We start from the raw sequence: 16,903 nt of genomic DNA, 5'->3' as shown, positions 1-16,903 counted from the left end.
GTCATCGCAGGTCATAAGGCCATGATGGGCAGCAGCTGATCTGTGGAAGATGACCATAAAACTACTTAATTTGGGTGATGAATAATTTTTAACTGATAACGTTTACTGTGCCAAGGAATGGGACAAATAATGAACTAGGATATTTAGCTATGTAATGTAATGGCAGCTGAACAAGGAAGAAACAAATCAAAGACTCTAGGGGTAGTGAGGCAAATAGCAACATAGCAATTAATATCCCAATAGCTGCAAGGGAACTGCTACGTTTTATCCACAGATAAGTAACAGAAATCCATAAATTGGCAGCCTCTCACAACAAGAGAAAAGCCTATAATTTCAAGCTTTCTCTTTAAACTTTTCTTCCTAGGTGGCAGCAGCGAGTCTTTCTTCCTTCCTTCTTCCACAACTCTGTAAGGGGGCAAAACTAGACATGAGAAGATGCTGAAATCAGCATTACAACAGCCTTTCCCTGCAAACACTGTCTTTAGGTTTGCCTGCTTTGTGGAGTATAGTTGCCCCCAAAATTCATGCAGTAGCCTATGCTTATTTAGACTGAAAACTAGAATTAGTAAATTTGTTAGTATTTAGGCACTCGGCAACCCCTGCATTATTATCTCATTCAGTTATGGTCCTCTCACCTCAGGTGAGACAACGCATGGCCCTGCAAAAGTGTCTGCTTCTAAAGGATGTGATAATATCTGGATGAGGAACACTCAACAGTGTTTAGTTTGCCCATACTAAACCTTCTATTGCTGTCCATATTTTCAGTAGAGTCTGTGTTATCAAATCTTCTTCAAAAGCCATGCCTGTCCTTCACAGAGATGTCTTCTCTGCACTTCATACTGGTAAGCACCCTGTGAAAGCAACTCAAAACTTTACTGCTATTGGACAACTTTCTTCTAAAATAATTAAAATGTCTATAAGAAATAAATCTGAACATCTGATGGAGCAGGAAGACAAACTATTTGAAGGTTCCTTCTCTAGTTGAGCACCAAAAGTTTTGTATTTTTAGAACTACTAAGGAGAAAAACACATAAACCTTTTTTTTTAAATTTATTTTTAGAAAAATCACAATGTTGATAGGAGATTTTAATAAGTAATTTTTAAGCTTGCAAAAGCTGAAAAAGGATTCAAAAATCTGGTTAGCTAAAAGTTATTTTGAGCTTCCTCTGCCATTCTATTTCTAACAAACTCTGACTTATTTCTGTTTTCTCCACACTTGGCATTGATATGAGATACCTATTTATTCATTCAGGTGAGCAGGACGTTTCTTTGTATTTACATAGAGCATATGTTTATATAATAACCACTTTTGCACTCTCAAACACACTTAAAGGTTTTAGCACTTTTGTACCAAAAGCAGAAGTGGGGCAAGAGGCTTACAAATTAATTCCATAACAAAATACTAAAATCTGTGTAAAGCTTTGTTGTAAGCTAAGAAACATGTACAAGAAATTCTTAAATGAATTATCCCTGGCATACATTCATATTTGAATGTACAGATATATTTACAGGTTTAATATCCAAATTCAGTAATGACTTCTAAGATGTTCCATGAAATGTCATCTTCCTGTAGAATTTTGTCAGGTGGCTAAAACACATTAGTAAGACACATATTGTAAAACTGCATGAAAATTTAAAACAATTAGAATGAAAGACAACAAAACTGGTCAGACCATTCCTTCCAGACAGAACTAGTTATTATTCCAGATTTAGTCCTTTAGTTGTTATGAGTTGCAGTTTTCCATGTTTCCACAGATCCTTGAAACCTTCCTTTCACTTTCAAGAGCCACAGCACAGTTCTCAAGTGCTTTCAAATAAGGATGCAGTCATAGGTCGTCATCCCAAGGGCAATCCTTCACAAGTCCAAAAGCACTTCTCACACGTATGCTATTTATACTGTTCAGTGGATGCCTGTGGAGTGGGGTTGGGTTGTTCTGGTCAGTCTTGCTATTTTGTACTTTTGACCTGTAGTACTGCTTCTGTCCCTTCCATGTGTATGATACACCTTCTGAATTCAACATTATTTTATGTTAAGCTTTTGGTTATGGAGGTCTAAAGATGTTAATCCCCACTCCCCAGTGCTTCAGCCACAACTGTTTAGACAATGCCAAATATCAATCTTGCTGGATATACAAAATCCAGCTATGGCTCTGATGTGCAAATAAGGCTTTTCCACAACTGACCAGCTCAGTACTCGCAAAGCAGGAAGAGCCAGAAAGGATGAAGGGTCTGTATGCACTAAGTTTGGGTTTTGTCAATCTGTACCAGACAGATGCAATGAAAAAAAATGCAAAAACAAAACTGAATTTTTGTCTCTTGAATGTTCAAGAACAAGTATCTCTTCCCTGGTGGCTGACCCAGGCAGCTACATAGATTGGGTCAGCAGCACCCACACCCAGCTCCATCATTCATACAGAGTGAGCCACTTGCTTTCCAGTGCCCACAATATACACCAGGCTGGTTGGCTGGCACACCCACTGCACACAGGGTATTAAAAAAAATGCTTGTACTGCCTGAAAGCAATGACATAACAAAACCTTAACTGCTTATTGTTTTTGGAGAGGTAAGGAAAAGTTAAACATACCGAATGCACTTGAGACACACCCAGTTGTCAGAGGAGCAAAGGCAAGAATGTAAAGGCACAACATACTTCTACACTCCTGTCATTAAGGCCATGTACTGGTGTGCAACAATGCTTCACAGGGCTAACCATACAGAAGTACTCAGGTCTAAGTCACACTCCCAGAGATGTTTCAAACAAGAACAGTTTTCTAATGCAACTTCAGACTCTGCTGTTTACTTTATGCTTTTTTTGTGTCCTTTTTTTTTTTTTTCAGGCAGAAGGCAGGCTCTCTATCCAGTTTCAAGATCTGTTCTTCATCACGTTTTCTTTAATTTAGTTCTCCAGAAGTGTGCGCTGAACTAAGAAGTGAAAAACAATTCAAGATTAGTACACTAAGTTCATGGACATTATAAGTTATTTAATAGTTCATGCAGACAACAAAGTTTCAGTAGGCATTTGGCACTGTGTGATAAATTCAGGTAAGCAGAGCTTGATTCTGTGAAGCCAAAACACTGCACATCAAGGTATATTACATGCCAGATTTCTCACTCAAATAACCACATCCTACTACATCAGGGAATCTATCTACACTTGCAGTTTCAGGCTTGCAGTTTTTGTGGATGCCAACATGAAATGGAGTACAGACTGTGTAAATAATGGAAAAGTAGGTTACTGAAACAAGGTGTCTAGGTTAACTATATTTTCAGGAAGTCAAAGATAAGCCTACATAAAATTTTAAAAACATAAATCTATTCTGCTGTGCCATCTGACCTGGCTTCATGAAAGACCTCTTTTAAACTAGAAGCTGTGTAGGTACACCAGCACTCTATTAGCAGAAGCAGAGCTGACATCTGCTGACTCCCAGAACTTAGATCAGGAGCAGCACCATTGTGATCATGGATGCCCAATTTCTTGGCTCAAAACATGATCATGCTTGTCTGCAAAATATAGTAGAGGTATAAAATATGGGATGTAATGTGACATCAATACGTAAGCAGGAATAATCATATATGATAACATCCTGAGTTTGACTTTACTGGTTAGAATAAAATATGCATCATCTGACACATTTCACATTTGAGTTCTGATGAATCTTGGACAAAATTTTAGGATATTCCAACTACAACTCATATTTTTAACTGCCTTTGGTATAGGTCTTTGAATGATCCTACTTGCTTCACTAATGCATCGCTGAATTGAGGATACCTGCCTATCTCCAGTCCTGACAGCCAGTCACAAGAAAATGATGTGCCCTTGAGAGTTTTATACATTTAACAGCTTAAAGGAAAAGTGTTTATAAAGATGACCATAAGCCAGATGAAAGTTTTTAGCAAACAGATGAAATACCTGAGAAAAATAAGATATAACTGTTGGGGTTTTTTAATTACACAAAACCCAGAAATAATTCTGTAGATTTTGAACTCACAGAAGAATATACTGAAAATATATACTGCTTTGGTACTTTAATATTCAGTATTTCAAAAACACTCAGTAAACTTCAGCACGAGGTTATACTACTTCTTCCTTTGTTGACCAGTCACAAGGGCTAGAAGACCAAGTTTTCACCTATACCATTTCCTCCAGAACTATCTATGGCTTTCCCAGAGCTAAACACCTGTTCTATCAGCCAAGTACCCTAGACCACCATAAGTGAAGGGTGAGGCTGTAAAAGATTTTGTTGCTTTAAAAGAGACCTTTCACAGGTGTCACCTTTGTAGGAAGATCAATTACGTGATGGTTCTTTCATACAAGAATCATTCCCTGTTCACAACAGAAAATGCTTTAGTTACAACAAAGCGACTTTAGTCCTCCTTGCCTCCAGTGTAGTTACATCTCTATTCTGATGCCTCAGAGCTTTTTGGATTTTTTTAACTTTTGTAGATTTTAGCAGTAGTTGTGTAGTAAATGCAGATTTTAATGTAGCTGTATTACACTCCTTACCCTGTAGCATAATAGTTACACATACCCAACCCTGTTACCCCATTTCATATCAATCCCTCTAAATTCTGTTAGCGTGTTTAGTCTTCTTTTCAAGGTAGAATTGTAGAAAAACACTTCTGTTTAAGAACACAGTACCCTAAGCCTGGACGAGGAGGTATCACACAGACACAGTAACCTTCAAGCCCAGAACTCTGGAGCAGCTCCAAGGACTATGTGTGCTGTGAAGAAGATGAAGATGAGGAAGAAGGGGTCCCAAAGATCCCAAACTCAATTCCTAAAGGGGCATGTCGGGGGGCAGAATGGGGCAGAACCAGGGATGGATAGACCTGGGATTGGATGGACCTTATTATAAAATCATAATGTGGGTGCACACATGTGCTGTGTATTCCCCTGGCCTGAGGCTAATTAAAGGACCAACTCCTTTTATCTTATCTTATACACTAAATTGGCCTGGAGCCTTTTTCTCCACAGTCTCTTTAGGCAACAATTCAAACATAATTATTTTTAATATACATTCTTGCAGAGTTCTGTATCAGTTTGTAATCAGAAAAGGTTTCAGATTCCAATCAGAAACAACACAGACTAATAAACTGCTAATTGCAGTTATGTATTACACTAAAGGAGCAGGTTTGTGTTTTCATAACTGTCTTTAATAATACTTCTGCAGACAAAATTCAGTTCTTTACTTTCTCTAAGCTCCTGTACTTCAATGACTTCTCAAGGCAATCAACCAATCTCTTCAAAGAATAAAAAACCAGAGAAGAGTGGCCACATTTTCACAATGCAATTCCTGAGTTAGTTCCAAGTTTGTTGTCATGGTAAAATCATAGAATCACAGAATCGTTTATTTTGGAAAACACCTCTAAGATCATCGAGTTTAACCATTAACCCCGCACTCCCAAGTCCACCACGGAACCATGTCCCCAAGTGCCACATCTACACATCTTTTAAACACCTCCAGGGATGGCAACTCCTCTACTTCCCCGAGCAGTCTGTTCCAATACTTGACAACCCTTTTTGTGAAGAATTTTTTCCAAATATCCTATCTAAACCTCCCTGGCACAACTTGAGGCCATTTCCTCTTGTCCTATCACTTGTTACCTGGGAGAAGAGGCCTCCATACAACCTCCTTTCAGGTAGCTGTAGAAAGCAATAAGGTGCCCCCTGAACCTCCTTTTCTCCAGGCTTCTCTCCCAGCTCCTCTCTCAGTCGATTCTTCTAAGAGGCTCCAGACCCTTCACCAGCTCTGTTGCCTTTCTCTGGACACACACCAGTACCTCAGTGTCTTTCTTGTAAGTGAGATGCCCAAAACTGAGCACAGGACTCAAGGTGTGGCATCATCAGTGTTGAGCACAGAGGGACAATCACTTCCCTAGTCCTGCTGGACACACAATTTCTGATACAAGTCAGAAATTGTATCAGAATTTCTGATACATTGGCCTTCTTGGCCATCAGGACACACTGCCGGATCATATTCTGCCAAAATTGATAGTTATAAATATTTTTTTTTAAACAAAACAGTGCAAATAATTTTCTCCACTATGTTAGATGTCAATAAAGTGCATTTAATAGGATCTCCATCAAAAATTGATTTTCCATCTAGATTCTTGTCTTACCAGGTGGCTCAGATTGTGCTCCCCTATGGCTATCCATATTCACATTCTCTTCATCTGCTGGGAAACAAAGAGATGTTTAGCATTCAAATTCTCTTCTATTCAAAGTTATTGATTAATAGAGATAATTTGACATAAGAAACAGCATTGAAGAAAATGGGCTACCTACTGGTAGTTGAGTTGTCCTTGTTTTGCCTGCATGTTCACTTTAACATGCATGGTAGAGATGTTACTCGGTTTCCAAATTTCCCAAATTACAAAACAGCAGTGCCTGGCAGGATGACTGTACTACCCCACACCAAAGAGTCAGAAAGACTGAAAGAGACAAAACCAAAGCTTCTGCCCCTCCTATCACCCACAGGATTCCCAAAGTTCTCTGATCTAAGTTATATCTTATTTAGATGGAAATAAAGCAGATAGCAAGACAAAGGTAAAATTTACAAAATTAGAAATGACAAGGTATTTTTTCAGCATGAAAATAGTCTCAAATCCCCAATCAATTTTCCTTAAGAAGTATTTTCTTGCAGTCTCTCCTGCTTACGTTTTAACAAGAAGTGCTTTTATTTTAGGAATGTAAAGCCTTAAGTTCTTCTATTTCTGAAAGTCTAATTTTTAGGCAAGGCATTCTTCAGTCACCCTGTCTTAGATGATTAGGTTACTCCCTGTGACCATAAATTCACTGGGCTACTAAAACTACCTTATGCATAGGATCAGTTTCTAGTCCCCATATAAAACCAAAACCACATCTCTTTAGACAGTAGAAAATAAAATTAATTTAGAATTCTTACCGCTTTGTTTGAAACAGAGTTTCTTCTTCTGGTAAGCAATGAAACTAGATACTGCTCCAATTACAGTAGCAGCCACAGCACTCACAATTCCAGCTATTGCTCCCTGAGAACCTGAAAAAAACACAGGTTTGCATACATTTTTCAGAATTGAAAGCCATGTCAAAATTGTATTGTTTCAAAGTAAACCCTATGAACACTTCCAAAAATCATTAAACTGAAATTACATGAAACTGTAATCATCAACTCTTTCTGTCTTTATGCATAATGAAAAGTGATTTGTCTCATTTTATAACCATTGATTTCTTAGCAATGCCTGTTGTTAAGGAACTTAAGCACTCCTGTTCTAATTTCCACTAATTAAAAACGCTACCCTTTCATGGCAATATCTACTTTCCATGTGTGCGATCACTGCACCAGCATCTCTGAGACCTTAACAATTATGAATTATTTGCAACATAGAGATTTTAAAGGATTATGAAAGCAGAGCTTGAAAGTAAGAATTCCACATTCCACAAAAATTTTTAAGTTGTAACCCACTCCCAGTAGTCAACATTCTAGCAGAAGATGAGCAACACAGAAAACTCCAGAAAAAAAACTTCATATATCCAGACGCCATCGTACACACAAATCCATGCATTTACCCTCATCTTCTTGGCCATTATTTGGAGTTTGGCCCCTTCGTTCTGTAAAAACAAACAGAAAGGTTACATTTTACATGTCTAAAGAACAGTCATATCATAATTGACAACCCTTTTGTCAATTAATTATCCAAAATTACAAACCATCTATTATATCCATACTCTGGCATTCAAACTTTCTGCTTTCAAAGTACTGGTCATGGTGGTGTCAACTACAGCCTTGAGTACTCAGCACTTCTACAAAATGAGCACAGAGCACTTGTAAAATCTGGTTTGACCAACTTGTGCACCACCACAGAACACTCAGTGGAGAGGAACAGTGTATAACTTCAGAGCAACACTCAGCTGTATTTCCACGGAAACAACTATCTTCTCCTAAAATCCCAGCCTTGTTTACTAAATACTTCTGCAATTCTCTTTGCAAGCAAGACAGATGTTCTATAAATACTAACTATATTGGTCACAATGCAACTTGTACCATTGCAGCAGGAACCCGTGCAGATCAAAACACCCCACAAGTCTCCACAGATATTTCTTGCCCCTGCCAATTTTCAAGATACTGCCCCAAACATAGCTTGCTTGAAAGGTGAAAGCTACCCAAAAAAGTGGCATAGGTAATCTCTGTCTAGGATAACTCTCTGAAGAAGTCAGTAACCATTGGCACACCTCAAACCCCATCAAGACACTTCAGCTAACTCTGATCTGGAAATAATAAAGTTTCAGTAACGCACACAGGGATGACTAGACACATCCCAAGGATGACCATTACTGCAGCCTGGTTGCAGTGACCACCTCTGTACTGAGCCGAGCCACAATGATTAGAAATGTCAAATTACTGAAAGAAAGTCTGGCAAACTATGAAACGGTTTCACTCTGCTCAGAGTAGATACACCCTACAAAGAATCATATGGTTGGAAAGGATCTTAAAGATCATCTAGTTCCAACCCTCCCTGCCACGGGCAGGAACACCTTTCACTAGACTGGGTTGCTCCGAGCTCCATCCAAGTTGGCCTCAAAACACTTCCAAGGATGGGGCATCCACAACTTCTCTGGGCAATCTGTTCCAGTGCCTCACCACTCTCACAGTAAAAAGTGAAGATTAAGAATCATCTGGAAGTGTAAGGATCAGTTCATCCTTTGGGACAAAGCATATTTTTGAGAACATGGGGTGGATCTTCTTCTGGTCCACCTTCAGACCTTCTAACTACAAGAGCTAAATGAAACTGACAGTATGTCACAGAAGATCTAAAAATAGCACCTGGAGGACTTTAAGAACTACATTTATGGCAAATTATGAAGTACCACATTCATGCCTCAGTTCAAAAAGCCATCCTTCTTAGTATAACAGTAAAAATCATGGAAGTTTTACCTCTAGACAAGTTTTACCTCTTAATTATTTGGGGTGGGTTTTTTTGGTAGAGATGGAACACATTACTTTTGAATTCAAAGATATGCTCTTAAGCTTCAGATACCAGAACTAAAGGTGTTACAAATTAGAGCATGTTAACCAGCTTGGGAGTAAGATTTTATCGAAAACTCAGGTAACCACAGAAACAATATGAAGCACGACCTACTGTCTTACCATTGCTGCCACTCCCATCACCTCCTCCTTTTGGCGAATTGCCATCAAGCAGATCTGCATCATCAAATGTGCCTATAAAAAATGTAAATAGCATTACCTTACTTGTTTTAAGTTCAGTGAAAAGACACCTCAAGGCACATAATGACATGGAAATTTTCTCAAGATCGTTCAGTTGAATTCGTCGTGGTTTTAGGCTTAGCATCATAGTCACAATATGCTCACATTTTAAAAGCCCTCACAATGTCAAGTCCCTTCAGCTGAGCACTACACAGTTTGACAGCAGTACTCCTGCCTCCAGACTTTCTGAACAACTGCGAGAAGAGCAGAGTAGCACAAATCAGGCTAAGAAAGCAAGAAGCCCCATAAGCTACTTAACTGGAATAACCCAAGTCTCCCTATGCTGTGAAAGCAAAGAAAGGATGCGGATAGGAAAGGATTGTTTCTTTTCAAGGCTGCAACTGTGAATGAATCTTCAGAGTTGGGTTTCTTAGTCACAAACAGTCCAAATGTAATTTATTACAGGACATTGGTCTAGTCCCTCTCCTTTTCCACTGAACCCTACCTTACGGAGCATTCCCTTCCCCCTCTCATGGGACCTTCTCCTCCTTCCCTCTGCTGCCAAATGAATCCTTAGTTTATGCAAAGCAAATATGTTTCAAGTAGCAAAATTAAAAGTATTGCATCAGAGGATGTTTTAGTTGGGTGGCGAAAGCACTGTACTGAGGCATGCAAGACCCAAATTCAAGTATCTGCTGCAAATCAGAAAGAACAAGAACCAGGGCTTGCATTCCAGTTAAGGACTCTTTACCACAATGTTCATGGATAATGGCATTTTCACAAGTGCATCGATCTAAATCTGTTTTGTTTTGGGTTAGGTAAAGACCTCTAAATCACAACAGGCAGGGAAGGACATGTATTTAAGCCTATCTTTCAAATACAAATAATTGTATTACTTAACTGGGCCTTTAAAAAAAAACAACAACAACCCCCCCCACAAAAAGAGCTTTATCTTTATCTTTAATTTAGATCCTTTAAGAATAAAGATCATAGGCAATTCCTATTTACCTTCTGGCATGACTAGAAGGGATTCAGTTTGTAAAGACGAAAGAACTCAATCCAATACATGGGTGCTCCACCACAGGCAGCCAAGCACAGCACTGCCCCAAGCACACACAGACTCTGTCCCATCCTGCCTCCTCCCTACACCATCCTGCTTTTCAGTGAAAGTGCCTCAACAGCTTTGTTACGGAATTTCAAGACTGCTGCAAAGTTTATTTGCAAGACAACTTTTCCTCAATCCTCAGTGTTTATCCAGTGCAACATCTGACACAGAGAGCAGCCAATTAACATAGATCAATTAGTAGAAGTGTAACTGAGACAGTAAAACCCTGATTCAGGAGTTTGTGCTAGAAGCCTTACCAGTGTCTTTAGGTTGATCTCGCTTGGGGTTATCTACATGCAGAAGAGAGATTTAATGAAAAAAAAAGAAAAAAAGGTTAAGATATAAAAACTGGACTACAATAATGTTGAAAGGAACTGGGGTAGATTAACAAATACTCTTCTAATGTTCAGAAATTCCTGTTAGGTCAGTCTTACCAGTGTCTCTAGGTTTTGCAGGAGGATTTGGCTTGGGACCATCTGTAAACAAGTTAAGAGTTAGAATAAGTTACTCGTGTGAAGAGACCAAAAGCAGAGCATGCAATAACCTTGAAAGACTATTTGACCTAAAAAAATGGTATCAAAACTTCCCCATGTCATTTTTCCTTTCACTAACTAATGCTGTATTTGTTTGGCTATTTTAGCTAAACACTGTATTTTAATGCAACTAACAGTGTTTCTGCTATATTAACCTGTATGTCAGATCCTTGCTATAACAAACATATACAGAAGAACTGTTAAGTATCATTTTAATTTGCACATTGTATTTCAAAGGCTGAAATTCTTTACATTTTTCTATCAGGTACAGATTACTTGGCTGTTTTCTCTTTTAAAATTACTGGGTTTTAACCAATAATAAAAGTTGGTACCTCGCTTAAAAAGAATAGAATTAAAAATATGGTCCCCACAATGACATTTCATTTAGCTTGCTACAAAATTGGAGAATAAGAGATCCTAGTAATTTTTTCTGTATTTGGTCACAGTCTTCACATCGGAAAGAGTATTTTCCCTCAAATTATTTCTAACATATTGATGTTTACTTGTGCTACTAAAATTACTTCTATAAAGGAAGAGATTACTTCAGATTTAAAAACTACTTCCATAAGTAATAGTTTATGGAATTAGTGCCATCTAGTGAAGATACAATAATGAAACATGTAGGACTTGGCTAAGAAATTATTGAAATTCATACAGTTTTTGTGATCTAGAACCTTTAAAATGAAAGTAAATAAACATAACTAGACTGTAATTATTTTATCTGCAGTCTGCTACCTTAATCAACTCAGTGCCCTTTATTACATTTACATCATAAAGCATGGATAGACATTGCACAAATACATTTGAGCAGTATCCAGGAAAACATGATACTTACCAGGATGAAGAGCATCATCCAAGTTAAAATCATCTACAAAGAAAGAGGGGAAGTTTTAAGTGTAATGCAAAAACTGAACTAGTTTTAGACTATTTTTACACAAAATGCACCCACCTCACAATGTTTTCACCAAGAATGTAACAGCATGCTCATTCAACAGCGGCCCACAGAGGAGCCCCACAGTTACCAGGCACTATCTGCCAAACGACATGGTGCTTTTGGTGATCATGATATCTGTCAAGAGCCAGCTCAAGGTGAGCAAGCTCCAAACATGCAGACTGAAAGTCAACAAAAGGGATTTTCACAGAGTCTTTAAGTTTGTGAAATCACAAACTACATTTGTGAAAGCACTATCAGGAGACTCCAAAATTAAGAAATCCTTTTGCTTTTAGGGAACTGCTTTCTTTTATAGAAATATCACAACCCTGTATGCCACTATGTTGAAAAGTTCATGCCTCTCAAATTATTATGTACACTACACCTGACTTTACAATAAAAGACATTACAAGCCAATTATATCCCACCAAAGTCCTGTGGTGGTGTCTTCTGAGATGGAAGAGGCTTCTTTGTCATCTTTATCTCTCCTGTCAGAGAAGGTTAGAGGAAAAAAAGTTAAATACTATTTAATACACTGTTCAGAAGCTACACAAAAGACAAATATATGTCTATACAATGAAAAGCACAAGATCAAATCTATACAGCAAGACAACTTCCCCTTAAAAGAAATCCTTAATTGTTCCAAAGACAAATTTGAGTTCTATGTGGTCAACGTCTTGACATACCCATAGCTGAATTGTTCCACTGAGGTTTAAACCAAACATACGCAGGGAAGGTTTCATGCTTGGTCATGTAGTGATACTTGGCAACAAACAATTCAGAAGAGCATCCACTATTTTCCCGCCTACCTCCCAAAATTTGTGAGTGCAATAATTACCAAGTGCATCTTCTAAGCTGAAGTCGTCAAAATTGCCTGTAGAAGATAAAAGAAACAGTAAGGACACTACTTTTTCTTATTCACACCCAACACTTATTAAAGTCATAAATATATTTCTGATCTATGTTTTCTGTTCCCTGATTCAGAATAGAATATTCTCAGTCAGGGTTGAAGACATTCTTCGCTATTTCTCCAGATTATTATCCACAGATCTCTTCAGAAAAACAGGAACAGCTCTAAAAATTTGCTCTATAGAAAGGACCCAGAGGGCCATAAGAGTCAATATAATTAACTTAATCCTTTATTCTTGCCACTTGCTATTGCATGCTTTCTTAGTGCCATCCACAGCATATTCTTTCCCAGCCTTCTTTCCACTGAACCACAAAATGAGCAGGGGGACAGCTCCAACGCACAAGAATTTACGAGATTCAAGTGTGAAGAAGAGCCTTGGAGCACAAAGGCCATTATGGAAGTCATGTGATCAAGTACTGCTTTTAAAATCTTGGCATTAAAAATTAATTTCAATGGGTTTATCAGACTTATCTTTCCCCCTAACAAGATTAGCAGTATGAAGGTGGTTAAGATATTAGCATATATGATCTTGAGCAGTCTCTTTAACTTCCTCAAACATAGCCAAATGCAGCTGGTGCCACTATAGGCTCTCTACTCAAGGTGGATTAAATTCTATTTTCAGTCTTTAAGACAAAAACACCCACTCTTGCTATATTAAGTCAATTGGTAGAGCTACTGCTGCTTATCCAGCCAATTGCAAACACACTAACTCAATATATACATGATAAAAACTGGTTTCACAGCATAAATACAGTGGTGTGATCTCAGCAGTAGAGGCTTGTAAAATAAGTGGACAGCTAAAACAATTATTGGGGTATTTCTGATTGCTCATTATCCCTATTTTCACTGAAACATGGAATAAGAAAATGGCATGGAAGTAGATACTGGCTATTCAAGGAAAAGACATACAAATACACTGCTTCAGCCCAATGGAAGCTGAAAGACTTTTTCTACCTACTCACTATCAAGCCAGACAGAGCAAAAGTTATTTCCAAACAGAACTACCTGAATTCAGAGGATAACTGCACAAAGCATTGGTGTGTCTGGCTTTTCCCCTAAGAATGAGGCTACCAAAGAGGCATCAGAACTGGCTACTGCAAAGTCTGAAGAGAGGAATAAAAAACAAACATCGAAATCAAACCACAAGCAGAATGTCCCTTTCACTTGCATGACAGACCAAGTTAAGACAAGGACAAGTCATGACTTTAATATCAGGAATGATGGATGCTCCTATACTTGGTGACATCTTTCCTCTTAAATGAGGTAAAAATTGAAATCTCTTTTACTTCTCAGATAACTGCACTAATAATGCCTTTTTTTTTCAACTGAGAAGAAAAGAGACTAAGACACATTTCTTTTTTTTTTTTTTAATAGGGAAGCTAGGAATGACAACCAGAATGGAACAAAAAAAAAGTGTTCATCTGGTCAACTGAACTGCTACAGCAGAAACTGAAATTTGAAGTCTAAGCAGTGATTCCCATAATGTAACATTTGAACCAAGAATCACCTTGCTCACAGCCAAGTAGGGTTGCTTATCTGAAGTCAATATCATCTTGCAATACAATCTCAAAAATCTCTGTAAAATTAGAAGATGCTAAGACCCCAATGTCAGTTACTTTTGAAGTTACCCCCTTGGCTACACTACACCAAGAAACCTCCATATTAACAGGCAAAAAGAGGTCAGAACACTCAAATTTAAACAGGTATTTGCATAGTTGTTCCTCAACTCTGAATTCTAGTTTATTTGTTTTCTCGAGTACATGTATCTCTCAGGCTACAGTCCTCCTGGGAAGAAAGCCTAAGACAGGACCTGATCAGATATTTCATAGTCTGACTCTAAGAAGGCAAGCAGAGGGATCTGTTCAAGATGCATACTCTTCAAAACACTCTACCAGAGTAGCAACCAGAGGATGAACCATCACAAACTATTAACACTATCTGTCTCAAAGTTAAAGCTATATCACTAAGAGAATGAACATTACACTGGTGGGTATATTTCAAGAGTCCTGTTTCTTTTTAGGAGGAGCGACAGATGGAAAAACAAGCACATACACTCAACATTATGCTTTGGTGCAGCAGAAATTTGAGGGTATTTGAAGAATTTCCCATTGCCATCATGAAAGATAGGAACTCAGTTCCAGCTGCAGCGCTTTCCCTTAAGAGGAGGAAACCATTGTAAAAAGGGGTGCTTTCAGTGACATTGGTATTTTAAGGGATTGTTTTCACATAAGATCTTCATGAAGAAATAATTTAGGATGTGACTGCTGACTGCCAGTCTCACAGAAGACATGCTGCTTTGACAGAGGAATAAACAAATTTTAGAGTTAATAAAAGAAAAAGATCATGCTTTATTGACTGGAGAGGTTCAATATTCTGCAACCACACTTCTGCTTTCTGAGCATGCAGCAAGATGCCAGAGTCCTCACATACATTACTTTTTTGAGATAAAATAGCAGAAAATGTCAAATACTAGCTTATGAAACTGGTTACAATAATCTGCACTCTAAGGTGCTGGCAGCCTGCTTTCCCAGCAAAGAAAGGTGTTTCTCCACTGTTTATGGCAAATCTTCCTTTGTCTTTAAAGCAGATGCTTTTACAACTGTACTCGCTCAGCTTTTGGTATGGGTGGGTCCAACTAAACTAGAAGTTCAGTGACTCAGCCTGAAAGAAGAAAAGCTCAGTACTAGGGATTCAGCCAGTTCCAGGAAAGAAATAATCAGAAAACAGGAGATAAAGCCACAGAACCAGACTAAAGGTATTATCAGGATCCAAGAAGAAAAAAAATCAGCAACAATACACTGCATTCCCTACAGGTCTAAGGAGCACCCAGAGCAACTAAGCTTATAAGCATTTTCTTAGTCTAAGCAAAGATATTTACAAATAAAGCAGATACTATATTGCATATAAAGAATGATACAGCAGGTATTTCTAGCTCCTAGGGGTTAGAGCATATTCAAGAACATTTCAGAAGTGTCTACACTATTTTCCTTTCATGTCTGTAGCTCAAATACCAGGATCTGAAGAGACGGATCTTTAGAAGGCTGTCCCTAGTAACCAGCATAGTCTGTGTTAGCTGTGGGAAAAACAGTAGGTAAAACAAAAGAGTAAACACAGGTTTTTGAATAGTTGAAGAGCTAGAGGGTATTCAGGAGATCCAAGTAACTATGCAAATATAGCAATGCTTTGCAAAGACCTATCACCGCTCTCACATACTTACTGCTACAGTATTAGTCATATTTACATTCCACTGCAGAAGCTGACAGGAGCTTTGGAAACTTCCTCCCTTAGTCATGTGAATGGCAACACACCAAGAAAGGAGACTTGTGATGAATCACCACAAACGTAACTTTCTGACTTGAGCAACAGACTGCTTGAATTTTGTTTTCCTAAAAATGCAGTGTTCTCCTTCTTCCTTCCCTCCCTCTCTCCCCCGCACCTTGTGCACAACAGAGTGCCACAGAGCCTGCAAGCTGCAATTGGTCTTCCAGTTGTCGGCCTATGGACCAGGTGACAATGGTCACCTTGTCTTCATCCCACAGCTCGACATTACCTGCCACTCCATCAGTGGCTGACTAACTTACAATCAAGAAATATCTCCAGTTGGAAGGGACCCATAAGATCATCATATCCAACTCCCTGCTCCTCACAGGACTAACTAAAAATAAACCATATGAATAAGAACCTCATTCAGACACTCCTTAGACTCTGTCAGGCTTGGTGCCATGACCACTTCCTTCCTGCCTTTTGCAGTGCCCAATCATCCTCTCAGAGAAGAACCTGCTCTTAAGGTCCAATCTGAACTTTCCCTGATGCAGCTTCATTCCATTTCCTTGCATCCTGCTGGTGGTAACCACAGAAAGTAGATCAGAACCTCTGCCTCTACTGCCCACTTGAACAAGCTGTAGACTGCTATGTGGCCACCCCTCAGCTTTCCCTTCTCCAAGCTGAACTAATCAAGTGACCTCAGCCATTCCTAGTAAATCTTGCCCTTGAGGCCTTTCACCATCTTGGGCACCTCCTCTAGACATAGCCCAATAGTTTGGTCTTTTTATTGCACTGAGGCTCCTAAAACTGTACACAAGGACTTGAGCTGAGGCCGCACCAGCGCAGAATAGAGTGGGACAATCACCTCCCCCAACCAGCCAGCATTGCTGTTCTTGATGCACCTCAGGGCACAACTCGCCCTTCTGGCTGCCAGGCTGTCAGACTGTTGACTCATGTTCAAGTCGCCATCAAGTCAAC

General features: G+C 38.8%; 1 protein-coding gene across 1 annotated transcript in view; it reads right to left on the bottom strand.

Moving 5' to 3' along the window:
• Positions 1-2,700: 2,700 nt before the first annotated feature.
• The window catches only part of CD99 (CD99 molecule (Xg blood group)), a 29,484-nt gene continuing 15,281 nt past the window's right edge, over positions 2,701-16,903 (bottom strand). Inside the window, exons 2-11 of the mRNA XM_051809155.1 lie at positions 12,590-12,625; positions 12,180-12,239; positions 11,656-11,688; positions 10,722-10,763; positions 10,545-10,577; positions 9,126-9,197; positions 7,547-7,588; positions 6,906-7,016; positions 6,121-6,177; positions 2,701-2,922 (exon numbers count right to left, since the gene is read on the bottom strand). Of these exons, the coding sequence (XP_051665115.1) occupies positions 2,897-2,922; positions 6,121-6,177; positions 6,906-7,016; positions 7,547-7,588; positions 9,126-9,197; positions 10,545-10,577; positions 10,722-10,763; positions 11,656-11,688; positions 12,180-12,239; positions 12,590-12,625 (512 nt within the window). The 3' untranslated portion in view covers positions 2,701-2,896. The remainder of the gene's footprint in view (positions 2,923-6,120; positions 6,178-6,905; positions 7,017-7,546; positions 7,589-9,125; positions 9,198-10,544; positions 10,578-10,721; positions 10,764-11,655; positions 11,689-12,179; positions 12,240-12,589; positions 12,626-16,903) is intronic.

The sequence above is a fragment of the Manacus candei genome, unplaced genomic scaffold (assembly GCF_025592945.1).
Source record: "Manacus candei isolate 608988 ecotype Guabito, Panama unplaced genomic scaffold, ASM2559294v1 h1tg000075l, whole genome shotgun sequence".
Taxonomy (NCBI): domain Eukaryota; kingdom Metazoa; phylum Chordata; class Aves; order Passeriformes; family Pipridae; genus Manacus; species Manacus candei.
The sequence above is the reverse complement of the archived record's forward strand: the minus strand, read 5'-3'. Positions and strand labels throughout refer to the sequence as shown.